The 25,291-nt window shown below is 37.2% G+C and overlaps 1 protein-coding gene across 1 annotated transcript in view; it reads right to left on the minus strand.

Annotated features, from left to right (window-relative positions):
• Positions 1-3,168: 3,168 nt before the first annotated feature.
• LOC149804655 (transmembrane protein 179-like) overlaps positions 3,169-25,291 on the minus strand; it is a 35,667-nt gene continuing 13,544 nt past the window's right edge. Inside the window, exons 3-4 of the mRNA XM_089933003.1 lie at positions 15,955-16,054; positions 3,169-5,168 (exon numbers count right to left, since the gene is read on the minus strand). Coding sequence (XP_089789129.1) covers positions 4,890-5,168; positions 15,955-16,054 — 379 coding nt within the window. The 3' untranslated portion in view covers positions 3,169-4,889. The remainder of the gene's footprint in view (positions 5,169-15,954; positions 16,055-25,291) is intronic.

Consider the following 25,291-nt stretch of genomic DNA (forward strand, 5'->3'; position numbering starts at 1 on the left):
CATCATTCCTGAAATAAAGATGCTGAAAGAAGATTTGATATACAAACAACTTCTAAGTTACTGTACACCAAGGTAATCATGGACTAAGCCTATGTTAACATAATTTACTAGCAAAAAGACACCTTACACTGGTGTTTCACTGAAATTAAATGTTAGAAAGGAAGCAACACAAAGCTTTTAAGACAGAAAAAGCAATGAATAAGTCAACCAGGCTTAAAAACAGCAAGGGACTGCTAAATAAATAAGTTTAAAAAACTAGTTATGTTGCAATAGCTAATACAAATTTTTTTTATAAGGATATCCAGAACTAAAATGAAAAATAACCCACATTTGATAACCAAGCATGATAGATGAATTCAAGAAATGGCGTGTAACCTGCTTACCACAGACAAATATGCCACAAATCAAGATATAGGTAAGGTGAAGAAAAGAAATCAGAAATGCACGGAAAGGGAAATTAAAATAAATTATATACCCTCCGGTACTTAGAAAATGTTATCTGTATACTAATAAAACAACCATTTTGAAATACTAACACCATTAGAAGAGGAAATAAATTGCTAAGATGTACACCATGTGTACAGAACAAATGTCTTAAAAGCCTCTCAAGAGAGCTTAACTGAACAATGATAATATTGATTAGGGTGTAATTTTAACATTAAAAAAGAATATAACACACAAGACAATAATCTGCTCGATGACCAATGAAGTGGAGATTAACTTTCTTTATATAAATGATGTTCAATATTACAACAAAGCGACTGAAAATTAAATGATGAGGGACTTCACACATACTCAAATGGGTGGGATTCTCCAAGGACTAATCCAATGTTTTGGAAGATTTTAGTTCCCTAATGGGAGGATGGAATTTTTTATGTCATTCAGTCAGGTATTTTCCTCCTGAAAAAGACCTCTCTGGTGGCCTAGTGGTTGGAGCATCCACCCCAGATGCGGGAGGTCATGGGTTCAAACCCTGACTGAGTCATACCAAAGACTTCTAAAAATATCACTAACAGCTGCCTCACCAGATGCTCAGCATTAAGAGGTTAGTGTTAGGACTGGTCGGCCTGGTGTCAGGATAATGTGACTGGGTGGGACATCATGCTACATGTCTGGGGCATGATGCCCCAGTTCTAGGCTTCACTTTAAACTGCCACACTGCAGGCATCGTAGCAATATGACTGGAAAATTGTTAAAGCTACGTTAAAAATCTAAATCTCTCCCCCCCTCAAGGAAAAGTACTACAATAGCAACAGATAGAGCATTAACATAATTTCTGTTAAAACAGTTACTGGCTATTAAATAATATGATTTTTATGTAATGCCTAAAACAGTTTACATGAAAATCTGTTTGTAATTCTTCATATTGAAACTGCTATGATGATGGAGTATTACCCATGCATTCTTCATCAATGTTTTATACAAGATTTATTGTCAGTTAACCTATTTAAAGAGTTCATTTCAATTCATCATCAATACCATTAACTTTTATCATCCTTTTTTATGTCTGTTATACCTCATTGCTAACTTCAATGTAAAATGTTACAATATTTTTTAACTGAGATTTCAATACCAGGCCCAATATTCTCAAACCCTTCTGTCTGACATTCTAAAGTTTGAGTCAGACACATGAAACTTTCAGGCTCTTGTTATATTTGACTTCCTTACTAACATACAGATTTCAGACACCAAGCATCTGCCATATATACTCACATGTACGCCCCATTCAACTGCTTGATGCACTGTTAGATCTAGGTCTATGCAGTTTATTAGGAATAATCAGTCAGATAAACAATACAGACCCTGATGTGCTGGTGTAATATGTAAAGGCAGATGAGGGTCTTACTCTTGGATACAGATACACACATGCTCTCTCTCTCTGATTTTACTTAACTGCTATTGCACTGCTATATCTTTTCCTGGCACTAGTTCCCAGTCGAAGGACATTATTCTCTCCTCTAATCAGTAATTAATGGTCAAGATAAAACACAAATATCATCCAGTTCTATACCATAGTCCACTTCCAACAATTAAAATACTGTTATTCTTCTTTGATTTGGAATGAGACTGAAGAACAAATCAGATGGCAGAGAGAAGTGAACTGTGCAAAAGTAGGTTAGTATTACAAATTTTCGGTAAGTTCACGGTACACACACTCGCCTCCCGAAAACATGATTTTCATAGCAGTTATACATTATCTGCTATTACTGCATTGCTGAATTTGCCACCTGTGTGAGGCTGATGGCTCAGGATAAGCTGTCAATGGGGAGGTTGTCAGTAGGATGTTCTACTGCTAGTGGACCCCAAAGAGAACATAAGAGTCACAGAGATGGCTGCTCTATAGCCCTTAATGGTGGACACTGAGTAATCTTTTCCTTCAGCAAGAGAAAGATGAGAGTCTGCAACTGCAGTTATAGTGAGGGAGACAGAACCAGTGCACTTCTTACAGTACCAATTCCCCACTTGGCATCACAAACCTTGGAAGTCAAAATACCTTCTAACTGTTGTGATGCATGGCAACCTTGCTTGAAAGCTGGTCATGGTGGTAGATCATTTGACATAAGTCTGGTCTGAAAGTGGAAAATTTTAAGGAGTGCTGTGCACAAGGGACTCTCTGTTTGCAACACTTAGTCCCCTCCTTTGTGGTAATTCCCTGGGATTGTTGACCAAACAGTACTGGAAATCACTGAACCATAATTGCTGGGGATATGTGAGCTATTAGGAACAACTTTGACTTAAAAGTGCTGACTTGGCAAAGAACTTGAGAAATTATCCTAAAACTAACATATTTGCATTCTAAATGAACTGTATAAAACTGCATAGGTATAATTAGATTCTGAGTGGCACATGTATTCCTAATGAGATGTACATTAATTTAACTAAGTAATAGACAACAGTTAAAACAAGTCCTGGGAACGAACTAAAAAATTGCTTTATCTCTTTCAAAATTACTAATAATAAAGATGTCATAACTAGATTAAAATTTTACAACTCCTAAACAGTTAAGCAGTGACCACAAAGCCAAGATCGTTTTTTTAAAACACTTTCTTAAAAAAGGTTTAAAAGACAGTTACATTTCTTGTAATGAAAACAATAACAAGGACAATGTGGTTTATATTCACTCTGGAACATATGGCTTTATTATTTTCCCCAGAAAAATCTTCTAGCTGCTGTACACTGAAACATCTGAAGTACACTGCTGCCAGTGATTGCTTCATCATCAAATTTGGTTAAATTCTGCTTAGCAGTTTTGAGAATCCGTTTAAGCACTTTTCTACTTTTAAAGGCAGACAAGTTTTTACAAATTTGAAATCTTTCATGAAGTAACCATATTTGATGACAGATTGGCAACATTTGCATGAACTTGAAAACCTTTCATCTTGCAATACATTTTATCAAATTTAGTCAAATTCTGTTGAACAATTGTTGAGATGTCATTTAAATAGATTTCTGTTATAGTAATGGCAACCCTATTTGATGACATTTGAAACGCCGTCCTATCATGGTGATTTCTTTCAAAGTTGGTCCATTCTACCAAACAGTTATTGATAAGTCGTCTAAAAGCTTTTAAAACTTTAGTTGTTGTTGTTGTTGTTGTAGGGTTTAACGCCATTTTTCAGCACACGATAGGCTATACATGGCGGCCAGTATTAATGGTGGAGGAAGAACCCGGGAAAACCCCGGAAAGAACCACCGACCCACGAGAAGCTACTGGCATAAAACTTTAGTAATGGCAGCTATATATGATGGCACGTCAGCATCATTTGCATGAATATGAAAGATCATTCCAGGATGTTTTCTGCCAACATTTTTTAAAGTCTCTTCAGTAGTTATTTTAAAAAAAGTTCATAAAATAGCTAACTGACAAAATAATTGCTAGGCACAGGACTGTGTGACAAGATAACAGTCAAAGCCATGTTAAAAGTTGCACTTAAAGCTAAAAAAGTAATTATAAACCAAGCACAACAGTAAACATTTCCAGGGTTAATTACGAAAACATTAATACACATCCATTCTGCAAATATCAAAAATTCTAGCATGAGCAGCACTTCAGAATTAAGCTAAAACTACAGCAACTATTGCAAAACCTTAATACTGCATTAAAAAATTTAGGGAAAAAACACCTGTAAAATTTGTCTTGCCAGCAATGATGTCTCTGCAATCTTAATAATACATTACAATAAAATCCCTGTGACCTTGACCTCTGATCTTTTAACCACTATTCATCCATCTTTGTGTATGTAGTAGTGTTTTATGGCACCTCAGCACAATTGAGGCTATATGACAAATTTGACAACAATAAATGCATGGAAACTTAGGACATGGCATCCATCAAACAGATCTTAACAATTTACCTGCAAAACCCAAATAATTCATCCTAATACTTTGACCTTTGATGCATGGATCCATCATCCCTAAGAATGCCCCATGCCCACTGGAGAACCTTGTGAAAACTCTTATTACCTATTGATGGACTCTTCATTTAAGTTTCTTCCCCATCCCCACACACCCTCAAAAATATGAAATGGACCACTGTGCCCCTGATTTTTGACCTCCACACCAGTTTGCATTTACATAATTATGCATATTTATATCCTACGGTAAACATCATTACTCTGATGTTCATTCATGTATATAAAAAACAGTACTGTTAGATTCAGAACTTTAACACAGACCACCCACCTAAAATTCAAAGAATTGCTCCCTGTGAGCTTGACCTTTCAACTTCTTCAACATCATTCTCTACAGCTATTTCTCCCCTGTGACATATATGATGACAAAGCCTGATTATGATACCCTGACAAAAACAGCAACAAGACAATAAGTCAAATTATGTGGATAATGGTGAAACTTGGTGACCTATTTGATATATCTAACAAGAATAAATTTTATTGGAGTTTAAAACACACTGTCCTACTCCTAGAATTATAAAACTCTTCTTCCTCTTCTCTGTTTTCTTCTTCCTTTTCATCATGTAAGGAGATCGAATCAAACTCATCATGGTCACAATGGCTATGTGGTCCTATGTAAGACTCCTCTGCCTGTAAGCAATGTGGACTTGTGATTCTGGCAGACTTTTTAGGCTTGACCATGGCTATTCTGTACAACTTCAGACTTGCTAGGATACTCTGGGCCAGGGTGGTCAGCGTCATCAACCAGCTTGTTATCTGAAGATAACAACAAAAACAACAATAATAGCAGTAATAATAATATACTTCAAAACCATGACAAAAAATATCCACCAATACAACATTTGGTAGATAACTCTTACTCCAGTAACCCAGTAAGCATCTAAGTATACATGTATGCATAGGGTCTAACAGCACATCGGCACAATTTGGCTATATGGTGCTGTGCAAGTTTAGGTATCTCTACTAGGAATATGAAACAAAGATAATGATAAACAAGGGTAAACTCTTTAAAAAAATAGTCATATTTTCTTAGATAAACTGTACTTTTTTTGGTTATCTTCAAATGATCATGAAATACACAGAGTAGGACTGGTACGGTACGAGTCATTTTTTGGTTCATACTCAGATTAAGATGAAACTCATATAGACAAAATATGTCCTCTCTCTGGTTTATTTTTTTTTATGGACCGCTTTTAATAAAGGAAATAAATCATTAAATTGCCCATGGTTTTCTTTTCAGTTGTTTAACCTATATTTGTGGATCACTGATATATAGGTTAAAAATCTCATATCATGCTTACTGCTATAAATGATATATCCTAAATTATGAATTGAAAACAATGTGCATAACAGTGAATGATAAGAGTTATAAAACTTTATAAAACGATTTTTGTTTGAAACATTGTCTAACTGATGTATATATTTCCATTAGGTTTGGTTGATTACCTCTGACACCTATTTTCATTTTCATTTACAATGCTTCATACATGTATATGTTTAGTGCTGACTTTCAGTTGTGTTCTTGCCAGTATCACCCCCCAGAAAAGACAAGTTATGTATTTCTTCATCACATTTTTCACAAAAAATGTAGTGAATACATTTTATACATTAATAATTGCTGAATGTTGATACTGTGTATAGAGAAGAAATTAAACTATTCAAAATGTCAGCAACAAAAACTGTTTTGATTATGCACATTCAGGTGAAAAGCTAAGTTGTGTATAATTTGAAAAAAAATATTCTTTATGATGATGACTGATCTTGTGATATATTTCTATAAATTTATGACAGTAAAAGAGAGAGTATAACAGCAGTAAACCATACAGCATTGCATGATTTAATTACTTCACTAACCAAGGATAGCAGTTTTCATACATTTATTGTCAAGACAATGAGTGAACAGTTACTTATTATTGATCAAATGGGTCTGCACAATGGATGGTATGAAAAAATAAAAATTAAAGTAAGACGGATTAATTCAAATGTATTTATTCCAGTGCACACTGCTCCCTTTACCCATGATCTTGTCACGGACATCATTACTGTGGCATACTCAATTATAACACAACATCATCTTGTCATTTATTTGATAAATGGTATTTATCCCATAAGCTCCTATATATTCAATGGTTAATATAGTCAGGAAATGGCTCTATATTTCATTTTTGCAGAAAACTGTACCATATTATTGCATTTATTTTTCCTGAATTTTGTAAATGTTATATTCAGTGAGCTGGAAATTAAGGATGGTGCATTATAAATAAAAGTTAATGAAGTTTTATTCCTGAACTCTTGTACTGCAAATAAGCTAGGTCATATGGCACTGAATTTCAAGGTGACATGATAACATTTGTCTTCTTGTAAGCATGTAAACAGAGAACTAAACCTTGAATAGATGTACACCGCTTTTATATTAATGTTAAAATAAACAACTGAACAGGAAAAGCAGTAAAATTTATAGTGTAAAAAGTGTCCAGAATGTTTTATATGTGTATTAATATGGAGTTAAATGTATAAGAAGAATTTATATACATTAACACTTGCTTTTATTAGGCTGAATGTGCACACACACACACACACACACACACACACACACACACACACACACACACACATGCACATAGAGTCCAGGAACATTGAGACTTTTTAAAAGAGGCTGTTTACTCAAAGTAACCTCTTCTACCACTGGTGAAACATCAATCGAACTGTCCATTATAATTGGATTTGAAAAAATGGAGCAGCTATGGTGGACAACAATCTTGCCCTATTTTGACAATCCACAAGCACATATACAACATGTGTATAAATTTAAGTTACAAGATCAATGAAGACACATATTATTTCAAATTCAGCAACTGAACACCAACAGAGATGTGAAAGATGGACAACAAAAATCTCCCTCCCCTCCAATTTCTTTTTCTTGATACAGCCATATTTATTGCATTTCCTCCTCTGTCTCTCTCTCTCTCTCTCTCTGATACACATACACACACACAAGAATGGTCACGAGCAAAAGAATCAGAATCAGGAAACAGTGGAATGATAAATAATAAATGGCTTGATAATGACAACTGTAAGCAACCAGCTGAAATAGCAGTATTTTAAAAAATTGCTTTCAGTGTTAGTTTTCTAATTTAAATCATTGGACAGATGATGCAAGAAAGAAAAGACAAAAAGAAAAAATATTGCAAAAGGAACAAACTTAACTCACTGAAGGAAACAATAAAAGAAAACTTATTTATACATATAAATATGAACCGAAAAAAGTATGTTTTTATGGAGACTTAAACTGCTGATGATTTAGTGATAGTTGGAAACAGCCATGCTGCACTTTACCTCTGATTCATTAAAATCATGACAGGCAAATTATTATAAAAATTATTTAAAAAATGCCAGGCAACATTTGAACATTACTAACTTCTTTTTTTTAAAAGAGGAGAAAAAAGGCATTTTGTGATACTCTTTGCTTGAAACGAATGGCCCATATGGTGAGGGACATAAGGGCTGAGCTAATAATATGGTTTGTTTTATTTGTCTTATTTTTATGGAGTAGCACAAATGAGAATAAGTTAAAATATTAAATAGCATCTTCTGTCAAAATATAAAATGTGTTTTCAATTGTCTTGGTAGTTTGTGATCTCTTTTGAAGATGCAGAAATAGGGTGAAATTAGCTCTTTATGGTGAACATATAAACAAACTAAAATACATATTTCAGTGTTTCACTATACCCCATGTATACATGTTGCAGTGGACTCTAATATAGTCATTTTGATATATGTCAACCTTAATGTATGCATTTAATGTTGCAGAAACATCAGTTTAGATATAGTTAATACTTGACCACTGTAGAGATGCATGGTACAAATGAATGCTGATGCACTTAAATTTTGTCATTTTTCACAAGGTCCACATACAAGAACCAAAATGATATTCTAGAAAAAGGTTATTGATGCATACCTTTATATTCTCTAAAAATATGAATTTGTGACCACATGTGGACCACCTTGATATTTTTTTTTAAAAAGAGCTCCAATATGAGCACAAAATGGCTATTTTATAGCCAAGTCTGACATTATGACAATGTGCATCATATCAAATAATTTTGAAAAATCAATTGCACTTTTAAGTTTTTCAAATTTTACTAGATCTTTTTGCTCTGGTATTATCAGATCAACAATGTTTTTGAAAATTTGTGAATTTTGGGCCAAAAAGAGGCCTTATAGTACCTACCGCTTTCAGGAAATCCAAGGGAAACTGTGAGACAAGTCAACAACAACTAGTTCCCCAGGTTTTTTTTATGGACTGACATAAAATGGAGTAAATTTATGGTCATCACCTGAGAAGTGCACATCAACAAATCATTCTTTTCCAATAATGTTTATAAGAGTTAGAGCCCTTTTTACTTTCAAATTAATGCAGTGTATGAAACAATCTCGTGAATGCATCTAGTCTTACAATATCAGTGGACTGCCATGAAACTTGAGAAATGTTATGATATACCAACAAATCACTGGGCTCCTGTGATTTCTGTCAATTATTATCCTTTTATATGAAACCTGACGTAGTGTATGACAAAATCTTGTGAGTGCAACCAGTCTAAAGAATATGCACAGATCAACAAAATTACTGTGCTGTTGCAAATGTTTTAGTGTTGTAGCATATTATATCTTGCAGCTGTAAGATGTGCACGATAGAATCTTTTGGCTGCATCTTGTCTTGCAGTTTTCTTACAGATTGCTGTGAAACTTGATACATATTATAATAATGTAAAGATATACACACAGAGAAACCTCTGTGCTCCTGTTATTTTTGTAAGAATTATTGCCCTTTCTGATCAACACTGTGCAATGCATTAGAATTCTGCATATGCAGCTACATTTGCAGTGGACTTAGTACATATTATAACCATTGTCAGATGAATTGCATATTGACCAATCATTGTACTCATGTTTGTTTCAAATTACTTATTCAGATTTTATTTGAATCATGGGGTTGAGCTATGGTGAAGGGGTATGGTATATTTAACATATTGATCACCATATATTTGTGCCTATTTTTTACACATTGCAATAAAAGAGTGAAACAACCTAAACTGTGTAGTTATGAGCCAAAAAAATCAGTTTATTTATAGGAACCTAGTGAGAATAAGCTACATAGATGTAATATAGACTGACAAGTTTATGTTCTTTCTCTCTTTTTGCATACTATATATATATATCTCTTTTTGCATACTATCTATATATATATATATATATATATATATATATATATAACTGAGGCCATTCTGATTACAACACAAAGACTTTCTCATTCACATCCTTTACCTCAAACAATAAATATCAGCAACACCAACATTAAATCACACAATCAGCATGAAACCTATGTGTTACTCTGGACAGTACTCTCGAATTGCACCAAAATGTCATGAACATATGCAAGGCTGCATATCTTGAGCTGAGACACATCAGCTCCATATGCAAATATCTTTCAGTTGATGCAACTAAGACACTTGTGTGTTCATTAGTACTTTCAAGACTGGACTACTGTAACTCAATTCTGTCTGGTTCATCTCAATAACTACTCCAAAAATTTCAAAAAGTTCAAAACACAGCTGCTCGGATCATACTTAGAGTACCACGATCAGAGCACACCTCCCCACTGCTCTGTACCCTACACTGGTTATCCATTCGATCCAGAATCAAACACAAAATTTGCTCTCTGTGCTACATTTCACTGAACTCTAGTCCAACATACCTATCCGACCTCACCCATGTGTACACACCAGCAAGATACTTACACTCCTCTTCTGACAATCATGTACTCATTATTCCCACTATGAAAACAAAGTTACATGGACAGCATTCTTTTGCATACCAGGGCCCAGCAACGTGGAATGAATTGACCACTGAACGTAGATACAAAGACACAGTGATCACATTCAAGAGTGCCTTAAAAACTCACTTATTTCGACTGCAAGAACAAATTTAAAGATCTAATAATGTTTCCTACCTTAAATATTCTCAGCATGTTTTTTCTATGTTTTCTAATTTCATGGTGTTTGTGTTTGTAATCATATCATTATATATGCTTTTTATCTTATAGGTGTTGTCTAATGTTGTAAATCGCTTAGAGCTTCTAAAGATTAGGCGCTATACAAAGTCCTAATTATTATTATTATATATATATATATATATATATATATATATATATATATATATATATATATATATATAGAGAGAGAGAGAGAGAGAGAGAGAGAGAGAGAGAGAGAGAGAGAGAGAGAGAGAGTTATTTTCCAGTAAATCTCTTAAAACAACCCTTGGTTCTTACACAAATAGTTCAAGCTAACTTTATGAACAATTTTGTCTGTAAATTCCATATAGTAAGTTTGAACATAAAAAGAAAAACAGGAGTAAAAGGTAAGGGAGAAATTTGTGCCATACTTGATAATATGTTAAATTGTAGTCTTCTATTTACAAATGATATAAGCTGGCATAAGGAGACCTTATTGTATCAGTCAAGATAGCAAACTGATAATTGCTGAATTATGCTAAAATGGTATCTCTACTAAATTTTATGTCTTTACTGAATTTTCCTTGTGAGGTAGGCAGTCACTATTTAAAATTGTAATGAAACTAATATTTTACATTAATAATCCAAATGGCAGATTGTGTGTATTTAACAATATTCTTTTACTGGTATTTTATTGTAAACTTGTAAAATCTGAAAAGCATTGACCGTTATAAATCTTTTCTCAAATGCCACTTGACCAGTATAGGCAACTGAAATTGTACTAAATCTACCAGACACCACTCATTCCTTATTGTTTTTGCAAATCAGGTTCCCAGTACACTGTATGAAGCAGACATATTTAGAAGACTAAAAAAGTTCACTGATGGTATATATTTTGTAAACCAAATTGCTCCTATATTGCATCATTAACATAGGGATTATCAGAGAATCCGCATGTCACAACTGAGCGTGTGCAGGGCACTGGTTAGCAGAGCCAGGAAAGAAGGAGATGAACCCTCATATGAGGAATAAAAAAATAAGTATTTCCTAGTAATTATGCAAAACTGGATCAATTAGATGTACAAAACAATTCTGTTTGTTTTTTATTTCATTGTTTTTATTGTAAGTGATCGGGTCAGCAACAAAACACAGGGATGGTCGGCGAGCTGGGAACACACAAATATTTTTTTGGGGGGGGGGCCTGAAGCAAATGTATTGCCAAAATAAGCATGTGCTTACTACATGTATATGCAAATATTAAGTAGCATTAAAGATTATAAAGGACTATCTGTATGGAATAACCCAAATCGAGATAGACAAAATTGTCCTATTCATTTGTTTAGTTATTAGCATGTATATTTCTTGTATGGCGATATTTTCTGTGGGCCTTTTGGTATTTAGTTCCAAAGCTATCATTTTAGGTTTTTTAAAAAGGATTATTATCATTATCATTACTGTTACAAATAGGATTGCTATTATTTATTACAAAACATTCTGAAGCAGTGCCATTAAATATTGAGACTGCTGAATATAGACTGTTAATGTCATTCTGATACATGAATTATATACTATTATGTGCATCCCAAGTCTTCTTTAATATCTATTCTAGTTTACCGGTATCAATATTTTTTAATCGATTCCTCCTTATTTTCTTGCCATCTCAGCTTTTATGACAATGTATTACTGTCAACAGGTCAAAATGCTTAGTTTTGTGGTAGAAAATAAAAATATACAAGGAGTGACCAACTGTGAAAAATTACTGAAGTTCATATATGCAAATTTTTTACCTTATTTCACAGCATATCTGAAAACAACAAGATAGTCCAAGGCTGATATTTCAGAAATATGTAGAACCAACTCCTGCATCATCACTACATATTCCAATTAATATAATACGATCATTATTTTTACATGTCTATCAGTATTTTCACAATGGTTTTAATTTCCTGATTTAGTGTTACTTGTTTCTTAGGCAGTTTATACTTATCAAGAATTTATGCTATATCATGGATGAAAAATTAATGTATTCTGCACAAAAAACAATGTTTGCTAACAAACTCATCTTTTTAAAAAGAAATAATAATGTTACAAGTTCTGGCATTAAAATCTCCTTATAATAACATATATTTATTCAATTATACATGACAGTTATTTAGGATCCAAAAGTATCAATTACATCTTAAGTATAAAAAAAACCTGAATCTGACATAAAAACACAGATGACTCCAAAATAAACATCACTGTAATTTTCAGAATCAGTGTTATCATCTTTAAACCAAAATATGTAAGACGAGTCAGATCAAATGATATTACAGAAGGAAAGACATATTTCTTATGACAACATCTATAGTCTTTCTGCCTACCAGACTGGAAATGCCCCCATGTGACCATGCCCAATGATGTCACGGCGATGATTGCTATATGAAAATAGAGATTATATCTCCTTTTAATGGCAAAACATGTTTGAGTGCACTTGAGTAAATTGTTTGGGTTTTTAAACAAAATTTGTCGATTTTTTTCTACCCAAGTAGGATACGATGGGCATTTGGAATAAAGAGTGGTCCTGATACAAAAATAATGGCGCGAGCCAAATAGCCAATGAAAAACAATGTTTCTACCACAACTAGGCAGTATGTTATTGAAAGATCACCTGGGATTGTGTGTTTTCGGATCTATTCAGAGATAGCTTTCAAAATGTGTTTCCTACTCGATTTTCAGGCAAAAATGACAAAAACCTCCAGGGGTTAATGTGTTAAACGGTGCATTTTGATAACGTCACCAAATTTGAATATTCCTTGCATATATAATCACTTGTGGATTGGCATTACACATAAATTACAAATTTAGCCATTCCCTGACGATATGTAATTTTTTTAATAACAATCCTAGTTAAACGGTGCATTTTTATGATGTCACCAAATTTGAATATTCCTTGCATATTTAATCACTTGTGGATCGACAGTGTACATAAATTACAGACTTAGCCATTCCTTGATGATTTGTAAAATAAAATTAAAATCCTTGCTAACACATTAACCCCTAGCGACAAGTTAACATGGCAGGAGATAGTAGCCTACTGCCGAGCTCTGTAATGTCATGGTCAAGCCTGATACACTAAAGTGGGTGGTATTATAGAAAGGTAGACAGATGTAGCTCTACAATGATACCAGATAATCTGGAATAACTAGCTGCACTACAAAATACAGATATAAAACACCTCATTTTTGGGACCCGATTTTGTTCAACCCAAAATTCACCCGTGGTCGGAATCTGATTTTGTGTCCAGATTTTAGACTTTCTGGTCTCATATCTAAGGCAAACCAGAATGAACTGCAAACAAACAGATGAACTTTTGCAAAAAGTAGGATAAGATGGGCATTTGGAATAAAGAGTGGTCTCGATACAAAAATAATGGCTTTGTTTAGCAAAAAATAAAAAAAATAAAAAAGGACTCCAACTTTTACCCTTCTGCTCATGCGCGAGCCAAATAGCCAATGAAAATGATGCTTCTAATACAACTTGGCAGTATGTTATTGAAAGATCACCTGGGATTTGGTGTTTTCAGATCTATTCAGAAATAGCTTTCAAAATGTGTTTCCTACTCGATTTTCAGGCGAAAATGACAAAAACCTCCAGGAGTTGATGTGTTAATACATACTTCATATTACCCATACCAAATAATGATTAACTGTTTTACATTTAACCATCATATGAAAGAATGCCATGAAAATTGTCTTAACTTTATGAGTAAACATAACTTAATTAAATCTTTTTTACTTAAAAATTTGTCATAAAGTTTGTCATATGATAAATGTGCTTTGTAATTACATCACAACAATATACACAGGTGATAAAACAGAAATTAGTTTCTGTGGATTACATAGGATATAGCTATTTTTATAGAATTTGTTTCCGAAACTGAAAATTAGAAGGCATAATGTAATAATTGGGAGTTCTCTGAACAAAATTGAGAGATATGATATCAGGAGGTAGGCATGAAATAACCCCACACCTTGGGAGTTTTTTTTCTTTCGGCACAAGAGTTGACATGCATGAAAATACATCAGAATGGAGTAAAATATTGTATGTTTCTTTTGGTACTAATTTCAGCAACAGAATTTATTTAAATTCAAAAAATGAAAGGAAGAAAAGATAAATGTTTTTCCAACTGAACACTGTTACACCTAACATAGGTAATCTCATCTTGGTATCTAGCCTGTGGGCAATTTTCTAAACATTTTCTCCCCATGTTCTTTCATGTTAACTGATATGAAGTACAAATGAGTTGTATATTTCTGATATAACCAGACATGGGTAATCTACAAATAATACAGTGCATGCACACATCAATAACTCAAATGATCATTGTTTCTTAATCAGCAATTTATTTAATTTTAAACTTGAAAAGAAAACACTTTCAAGGTATTGTCATTAGGTCATAACTTATATTTACATATTTTCAGTTAATCATTCACTCATAATACTAATAAAAAAACTTCTGAGCAGGAAATTTTGCATGACAGATTAATTTTATTTGTGAAATTAACATCAGAGTAAACCTATAAGATTGCCTAAAATTCAGAGGGATTTTATATGACTGGCAACAATTATACTTATGACAGGATGTTCTGACATAACATATCTACTCACTTATAAGTCAGATGCAACATGCAAAACAATATAGACCCAGAACTACCATTGCATCACATGCTAGTAGATTTGAGTCAATATTATTTGTTCTATTGATTAGTCCTAACAAAGTGCATAGACATAAAATCTGTGATGGCACTTTGCAATTGGATATGGCTTAGATAATATATCCAGTAATGTAATGCAGCATTTACAATTTGTTGGTTGTGGATTAGAATCCTATCCAAAAAAGACAGGGTCTCAGTCATACTGTATCTTTTGGCAATGAACTTTACTCCCACTATTTTATTATAGCTATATTACTGATGTTACTAGATGTGCTATTATTTGTTATTTAGCTGTTGATTTAAATAAAACTTTGTAAGATAAATTAAGATTTATTTTTTTTGGCATTATTTAAAACAACAAATTCAACATAAGTTCCAATGAGTTTTATATCAACATGACATGATAATAAAAAAATCTTAAACATTATTAGTAAGACATACAATTGCAGCATAAAGCATAGATACAACTGGCCACAACACATGGCATGTAATCCAAAATATAAACAAGCAAAGCGCATTAAAACAGCAGTAATCATGAGTGAATTTAGTATTTAAATAAATTAAAAGAGACAGTCTATGATGATTTGAAGGATGAAGGAAATGTAAGGCTATGTTACTTAAAATTTAAATTTACAATCGCTGTTTAAATTAAAAGAAAAAACACAAATTTACTGAACTGATGTCTTCATTTTTCAAGGCAATTCAAGGAGGTACATGTATATATTCATAGTTCATCAAAGCTTCATCTTCCAACTAACCATTAAAGCTGATTTTTGTTTTAAGATAGCTTAAAAGATTTTACTGTTGATGTTTCCACATCACAAAATGTTACCTTGGCAGTCAACAGCAATGAGTAAAAGTTATGTATTTCTGGTCCTCTTGCACTAGGCACTATTTTCCATGGTAGCTTTTGACTTTCTGCACAAGTGTACCTGCCAGAAAAAAGAAAATGGAATTTAAAGATTTCACCACTAAGACCAAATCAAAAGCTTTTATGGGTTTAATGCCATTTATTCAGCACATGATAGGTTATACATGGCACCTAGTATAGTTATACCCAATGGATGATGTCAGTACTTGACAAGTATTTGCTGTACCTAAGTGATGACATCAGTTCTTGTCAAGTATTTGTTATACCCAACAGATGCTGTCCATAACTGACCAGTATGTGATACCCATGGGATACTGTCTGTACCTGACAAATATGTGATACCCAAGGGATACTGTCTGTAACTAACAAGTGTTTACCAAACGGCATACTGTCTGTACCTGATAAGTATTTTTTATACCCAAGAGATATTGTCTCTGATTCAAAACTATATAATTCAATCATTAGTGATCAAGGACATCCATATAAAATACATCACTCTATGTCACATTTGCCTGCCCGTGATTACGTAAGTCAGGAACAAAGGAATGGGTTAGCGCAATGAGCATGTTGACCCTGCACTGTTACGGCGATTTTGTTTGTACAAGGCCCCCCCCCCCCCCCGTTAGGTGTTAACACTCGCATATAGATGTTAGAAGCTTTGTTCTAAGAACAAAGGACCCTCAACGCTATTGTAAATCTCCCTGCTTTGACAGATGGCCTGAGGCTCATCTGTTAAGCTGGACCAACTGGGGGTAGAATTGATATCCAATCAGAACTGAGGAAGGGTGGGGCCATCAATTCGAACCAGAACTTAACAGTCATCTGAACTGATAACAAATTAGTGATTTGTAAGCCGTTGTACTGGTAAAGCAGAATATACTCACTCCGAGGGAGCCACTCGTGATTTGGCGGGAAAACTCTTAGTACATTCTAAGGACAGAAAGCTTCGTAAAGGTCAGCGAGTTATTTGCTCGATTGTTGCAGAATGTTACGGCATTGTAATTGTAATTAAGTGCAGTATGTATATTTACTTACTAGAATCGTTAGCATGTAGAATTACCCTTGTATTGTTTAATTTACACGCATACTTGAGAAATGAGCTATGATTATGTAGATTGCTCGCTCGTCAGAATTAATATTGTATTTAGTTACTTCGTAGTAAACTAGTATATTTATTCATGTGATATTCTAGATTTTGCCATTGTGAATTAAATGGTAGCTTGTAAAATGGCTGCAGTGTGTAAATTTAAATAATATGGATATTTGAATATTTGTGTACACTTGTGGGAGTGTAAAGTACAGAAATGCGTCAGATTATTGTGATATTGTTGAGAATAATGAGATTAAGAATATATATATATATATATATATATATATATATATATATATATATATATATATATATATATATTGATGTGATGCAATTTAGTGATTTCTGTAGGATAAGTAGGATACCGCTCTTATTGCAATGTTGTTTCTATAAGAACATGTGTGTTTTTCGATGTGCATGAATGCGTGACCAAAGATGTAGATAACCTTGATCTGATGATTGATTGATTGTTGATTTAGTGTGAGCGAGATGGCTAACACAAATGCTAACGTCCTTGTGTTTTTTATAGGAAGCTTTTGGGGACAGAGTAGTCAAGTCCCGAGTCTCAGAGAGACAGGATAGAAGTAGGCAGAGAACGCCACAAGGAGAAATAGAGAATAGAAGTAGGTGGGGAACAAGCCTCGTTGAAGGAGAAAGAGAGAAAGGAAAGGAGGAGGAGAAAAGAAGACAAAAGGGGAAGAGGACAGGAAGAATCGGAGCTTTACCTCTCTCTACCACTAATTTCACTTCCTACAAAAACGAGCTAGGGTGGGAATTCCTCAGTAATTCAAATAAATATTGGGAACATCCCACCCCAACGCATAACAGTGAGTCACATAGAACTTCACAGTGGGTGCTTCGTCCGGGTTTTGAATTAGACATGAATATTATTTTACGACCTAAAGTTTATTTGTTAGGAGTATTAGTGAACAGTGTGAAATAGTTGTGAGATATTTTCCATCCTGTGTATTTTGAATTTTTATGATTTTCTCATCTTGTGTTTGGGATATTTGATATTTGCATGCTTGGTAGATCTTTAATTACGATCAAATATCTTACCTGAACGAAATTAGTTGCTGTCGACAGGTAAGTATTTGGCTGGGAACTTGTAATATCTGTTCATTGTTAGTAAGGTCGAGACAAGGTATCACTTCCTATTAGTATAACAATATGGCTACAGAATGGCAAATGATCAAGGAGTACCGTGCCATGGGTTTGGAAGATCTTGGATACGAGGGAGATCGCCTGGCAGCATTTATTGAAGAAAGAATCAAGGAATGGAAGACAGAAAAAGCAGCGGAGAAGGCGCTGGCTAAGATAACAGCGGAGCAAGAGCTGGCCAAGATAGCAGCGGACAGAAAAACACAGAAAGAGCTGGCCAGACTGGCTCACACTCTCGAAATGGAGAAGGTAAGGCTAGCGGCTATGGACACCAATAGGAACAACCCCTTAACGATTCCTGGAGGGAACATACGACCATTTATCGATCACCGAATGGTACTGATAAGTATGCCGCGGTTCAAAGACAAAGAAGAGTCCATTGACGATTTCCTCGTGCAATTTGAGAAACTAACGGATGCTCATAAAATTCCATCGCAGCATTGGGTGATTAATGTCTCAGTTTTTTTGCAAGGTGCAGCTCGTGAAGTCTACCATGGCTTAGCTGCAGACAATGCCGACGACTATAATGCGCTCAAGAAGGCCCTTCTTTGCCATTATTGGCTGACCACCGAAACGTACCGTAAACTTTTTCGGTACTCGACGAAAAAGGCCATGGAGACCCACTCTCAATTCCACAACCATGTTCGAGGGTTATTTGAGAAGTGGGTGAAGATGGCCTAAGTCGAATGATTGTACAATGGGCTACGCGAGGTTATACTCAAGGAACATGTCCTGAGTACTTACCGTCATGAGTTGACAGTCTTCCTAGCAGAGCAAGAGCAACGGACACTCAAAGAGATCGCTAGCATGGCGGAGCGATACAAGCAGGCACACTCAAAGAGTGGAGTTTCCGGGGGTGTGGACTGACCCTGACCCACTGAATCATGCCGTGTGGTTGAGGTAGAGCCGGCTGTCCGTAACCGTCAGGGCGACGGGAGGGTCGGAGGGGGATCTGCAGGCAAGGATGCCAACCATAGACCTGGACAGGCCTCACCCACGAAAGCGGGACTTGCAGGTCGGCGAGGGCCGCTGACGTGTTACAACTGCAAGCACCCAGAGCATATTGCCAGGGACTGTCCCAAGGGCAGGCAGACCCAGGTGAATGCCGTTGCTAGGAAGGAGCGCGAGCCAAAGGCAAGCTGTAACCCATCAAACCTTGCGTCTGCTACTGTCAACGGAGAAAGTGCCACCATCTTGTATGACACTGGGTGTAGCGCTCCAGTCCTTGTCGACAAGAAATACGTGAAGCCCGAGGATTACACAGGGGAGGTAATCGAAGTTCAGTACGCAAACAGCGCGCGTGACTCATTGCCAGTGGCTGTCATTGACCTCGATTTACCATACATGAAGGGGAAAATTGAAGCTGCGTGCTTGGCTGGATTATCACATGACGTCATACTGGGATGTCGTCATGTGTTGCCACAACCGAACCCCGAAACCTGCACATCAATGCCTGTAAGTTTTGTGGAAAACAGGTCCAAGAGTCGACAGATGAAAGCAAAGCCGATGGAAGTTACATCGACACCGGTGAGTAACGTTCTTCCGGCCGAGTTGAGGAAGCTGCAACAGGAAGACGCAACTCTGGCACAGCTGCACAAACACGCTACAGCAGGAACGGAGAAAGAAACTCCGAATGGCATGGTGAAGTTCGCATACAAGAAGGGGATCTTGTATCGCCACACCAGGAATGGTAACAAACACTTTAAGCAAGTCGTCGTGCCAAAGGAGAAGCGAGGTGAAGTGTTGAAACTCACACACGAGAGTCTCATGGGTGGACACATGGGAATTGCCAAGACGCGTGACCGTCTTGTCAAAGAATTCCACTGGCCAGGGGTCCAGGGAGACGTTAAGTGGTTCTGTCTCTCCTGTGACAAGTGTCAGAGAATGGCACCGAAAACGGATCATTGACCCGTTCCCTTGGGGAGTACACCCTTATTGATGAACCATTTAGATGCGTCATGATGGACTTGATCGGACAGATAAAACCAGCGTCGTCGCATGGAAATCGGTATATCTTAACGGATGTAGATTACACTGGACAACAAATTTTTACAAAAGTCATGTTACTGAAATAAAATTAGTCAATTCTTATCAATTTTTATGTGCTGAACACGAATATGACAGTCAAATTGCAAAATTGGCTCTAGTTTTTTTGTAATCTGCAAGAAATTAATGTTTACATAACGAAATGCATTCCAATAGTAAAAGGTCAACTGTAATAGCCTACCTATAAAAAATCAAGTCATTGACTACATCTTAGATTTCTTCGCCTGTCTCTTGTACAGCTGTTCGGGAGCATCTCTGAGGAGTGTCCAGCAGTAGTCAGCCAGCATTGTAGTGGACCATTTTCCCTGGTATCTTTGTTCCATTGTTGCGATATCTTGATGAAAACGTTCGCCGTGTTCATCACTAACAATACCACAGTTGCTAGGAAAGAAATCCAAATGGGAATGAAGGAAGTGAATCTTTAGAGACATATTGCAGCCAAGTTTCTTATACTTCATCAACATGTCTTCTACTAGTTCCTTATAGTTTTCTGCCCTAACATTTCCGAGGAAGTTTGTAGAAACTAGGCGAAAAGCATTCCATGCTTGTTTCGCGTCACCTTCCAGCAAGTTGTTGAACCGGTCATCTTTGAAAAGCTCTCGAATCTGAGGACCCACAAAAACTCCCTCTTTAATCTTTGCTTTGCTGAGTCGAGGGAATTTTTTCATGCAGGTATCGGAATGCTGGCAAAGTCCGGTCAATGGCTTTCACGAAGTTCTTCATCAAACCTAGTTTGATGTGAAGGGGTGGTAGCAAGATTTTCTGAGCCTCAACCAGAGCTGGGTGTTGGATATTCTTCTCTCCAATGGCTACATTCTGCCTGTGAGTCCATTCCTTCCTCATGTAGTGCATTTCCCTTGCTCGGCTATCCCACTCGCATAAGAAACACATGTATTTTGTATATCCTTGCTGCAGTCCCATTAAAAGGGCAACTACCTTCAAATCACCACAGAGGTGCCAGCTGTACTTGTTATACTCAATGGAATTCAGTAGCTGCCTTAAGTTATCATATGTCTCTTTCATGTGGACAGCATACGCTACTGGAATAGATGGAAGAATGTTTCCATTGTGCAAAAGCACAGCCTTGAGACTCAGTTTCGAAGAGTCCACAAATAGTCTCCATTCTTGTGGGTCATGAGTGATTTTTAAAGCATTCATGAGGCCCTCAATATCGGAACAGAATATCAGATTACTTTCCTTTCTGAAGAAAGGCTCCAATTGCTGGTGGCGCTTTCGATATGCAGTAATTGTGACATCTTCTTCTAGAAGATTCCATTGTTGGAGTCTTGATCCTAGCAATTCTGCCTTGTTCTTTGATAAGTCCAAATCACGAATCAGGTCATTTAGTTCTTCCTGTGTTATTCTGTGTGGGGTTGATGATGCACCACAGTGAAAATCTGGATCACTGCATGCTGATGGACCAGGAGAAGAACAGGTCGACTCACCTTTGTCTTCGTCAGATGAATCAAGAGAATATTCTGCTGGAGGTTCTGGAATAGGAAGTCCCTCACCATGTGGAACTGGTCTCAATGCAGACGGAATGTTTGGGTAGACTATTCTCGACTTCTTTCGCTTCGTTATTCCGCCGGAAAGAGGAGGAACCAAGCAGAAGTAACAGTCATTTAGGTGGTTGCTTGGCTCTCTCCACACCATTGGGACTGCAAACGGCATTGATGACCTTTTGCAATTCAACCACTGTGAAAGCTGTGTTGTACATGTAGCACAGCATATATGCGGAGCCCAAGGCTTGTCTTGGTCACCAACCTTGCATCCGAAGTAAAGATGATATGCCTTCTTCACTTGAGAATTGATACTTTTCTTCTGGTTGGCAAATGTCACTTCCCCACAAATATAGCAAAAATTGTCCGCGGTATTAACACACTTTCGAGGCATTACTGTTCTTTATTGTACGTAAATGGATAAAATAATAAGTTTTATGTAACAGTAGCTTGAACTGTCTCGCACAACGTCTAAAATATTTTAAATGCTGAACCTATCTGATTGGGCTTTATATAGTACACTGCTTACGTCAGCTTCAGCAGCCGCCTGGCATTAGTATAATAGGCCTACACATGTATAGTACACTGCTGACGTCAACTTACTTCAGCAGCCGCATGGCATTAGTATTGCATTGCATCAGAAAATGATGCAATCAACTGTGGATGATGTGAGCATGATGGTATTATGCAATGTTACATCATTATTCCGGATGTTGCTGCAGTCCTACTGGAGAAATTTACACAGTGAAACATAGAAAATGAGGTATATGAATATCTTCAAAACGAGAGCCAATACAAATTTTTCACGGTTATATTCGTGTTCGGCACACCAAAATACTACAGATTAGGGCCTTTTCAAGTCAGTAATGATTTCACTGTTGACCAGTGTTACGCTACACCCTATCCGGAGGCTGTCGCGCTGCGTAATATTGATTCGGAAACCGTCGCGGAAGCGCTGTTTGGGATTTGGTCAAGAGTTGGAGTGCCCGACGAGATCCTGACCGACCAAGGGACACAATTCATGAGTCGCGTGATGGAAGAGGTAAACCGACTGATGTCGATTAAACATCTTATGACTACACCATATCACCCTCAATGTAACAGGCTGGTTGAACAGTTTAACGGGACATTGAAGAACACGCTCAAGAAGCTGTGCGAAGGCCGCCCTAAAGATTGGGATAGATACTTTCCTGCAATGCTTTTCGCATATCGGGAAGTACCCCAAGTCAGTTTAGGGTTTTCTCCCTTTGAACTCTTGTACGGGAGGACCGTACATGGCCCAATCGCCGTACTGAGACAACTGTGGACGGACGATCACACTGTGGAGGAGGTACACACTACCTACCAGTACGTCGCGGACTTGCGCAACAAAATGGAGGAAGTTTGTTCCCTCGCACAGGAGAACCTCAAGCGAGCGAAGTCGCGTCAGGCGAAGAATTACAACAAGCGCGCAAAACCACGCCAGTTTGAAGTAGGGGACAAGGTGTTGTTGCTGCTGCCCCAAGAACACAACAAGTTGCAAGTTTCCTGGAGAGGTCCATATGTAGTCACCGAGAAGGTCGGAGGTCAAACCTATCGGATACGGCTACCAACAAAGGAGAAATTGTACCATGCCAATCTCCTTAAGAGATACCAGGAAATAGAGACCGTCAGCGATTTTGTTATAGCCACAATAGTCACCGAGGATGCCGAAGGCGACATGGAAGGTGCCAACACTGTTCCGAGCTGTCTGTTAACGAGGGCTCAGCCACCCTCGGACGTGGAGTGCGACCCCATGTTGACTGCGGTACAGCATGAAGAGATTGAGACGTTGCTGGCCAAGTATTCCGATGTGCTTATGGAAATACCCCGGGAGAACGTCACTTGTCGAGTTCAGGTTAAAGCTGGTTGACGACCAGCCAGTCCAGCGGAAACCCTACCCCTTGCCCCATGCAAAACGATAAGTCGTAAGGGAGGAGATCGAGCAGATGATTGTTCTGGGAGTAATCGAACCTGCCAACTCTCCATACAGCTCTCTGGTAGTCCTAGTGCAGAAGAAGGATGGCACCCATCGGTTTTGTGTCGACTACTGGAAGCTGAATCAGGTGACAGAATTTCAAGTCGAAATGCTACCTGACCCGGAACATATTTTTGCTTCTGTCTCGAAAGCGAAATATTTCTCCAAGCTGGATTTGTCCAAGGGCTATTGGCAAATTCCAGTAAGGGAGGAGGATAGGGCAAAGCTCGCTTTTACTACTCCCGACAGGACCTACCAGTGGTTGGTCATGCCGTTCAGGGTACAGAATGCGCCCAGTATCTTTACTAGGATGATGCAGAAACCGTTGGAACCCTTGCGCGATAGGGGTGTCCACAACTTCATGGATGACCTCTCGTTAGCCACAGAGACGTGGGGTGAACACCTAACTCTGTTAGCTGAAGTTTTTGAGCGGCTACGTCAGGCGTCATTGACAGCTCGCCCTTCCAAATGTCACCTTGGGTTCCGGACATTGGACTATTTGGGACATACCCTGAGCCAAGGCACGCTGTCCCCAGATAAGTTGTAGGTGGAGCAGCTGAAAAACGCCGCACAGCCCACCATAAAAGCTGAGGTGAGGTCATTCCTGGGATTGGTCGGGTATTACTGGAGGTATGTGGCTAATTTCAGTTCGATTGCGGGGCCGTTGTCTGACCTAACCAAGAAACGAGCCCCAAGTAAAGTTATTTGGACTGATTCGTGTGAGCACGCTTTCCAAACGCAAAAGGATAGGTTTACATCCGACGCGGTTGTCCGTCTACCAGACCTGTTCGTGCTTTGTACTGACGCATGTGACATGGGACTTGGAGCAGTACTACTGCAAGAGCACAAGGTTACACATTTTCCTGTCACATACGGCAGTCGGAAACTGTCTGCTACCGAGAAGAACTACTCAGTATCGGAGAGGGAATGCCTTGGAATCGTGTTCGGAATATCATGGTTTGAGTGGTACTTGTATGGACGCAAGTTCATATTGGAAACTGACCACCAACATCTTGCCTATCTCGCGCAGGCGAAATTGTCGAATGGATGCTTGATGCGATGGTCGCTGTTCTTACAGCAGTACCAGATGCAGATTAGATACGTGAAAGGAACCGAGAACGTAGGCGCTGCTTTCATGAGTAGGAGCGCTGAAATGTCATAGATAGCTTTGTAGATAACCGTATGTTGTATGTATATTTGTGTCCGTAGTCAGTGTGTAGTGTCGCTATAATTTTGTTATTTTATTACACGCAGTAACGTGCATTTGCATTTCAAGTAATTTGTTGAATAAAATCCCAATTTTATTCTCAAGCGTGGGGGCATTGTCATGTTTGCCTGCCCGCGATTACGTAAGTCAGGAACAAAGGAATGGGTTAGCGCAATGAGTATGTCGACCCTGCACTGTTACGGCAATTTTGTTTGTACAAGAACCCCCCGTTAGGTGTTAACACTCGCATATAGATGTTAGAAGCTTTGTTCTAAGAACAAAGGACCCTCAACGCTATT

This window comes from Sinohyriopsis cumingii, chromosome 2, assembly GCF_028554795.1.
Source record: "Sinohyriopsis cumingii isolate HCF-2022 chromosome 2, ASM2855479v2, whole genome shotgun sequence".
Lineage (NCBI taxonomy): Eukaryota > Metazoa > Mollusca > Bivalvia > Unionida > Unionidae > Sinohyriopsis > Sinohyriopsis cumingii.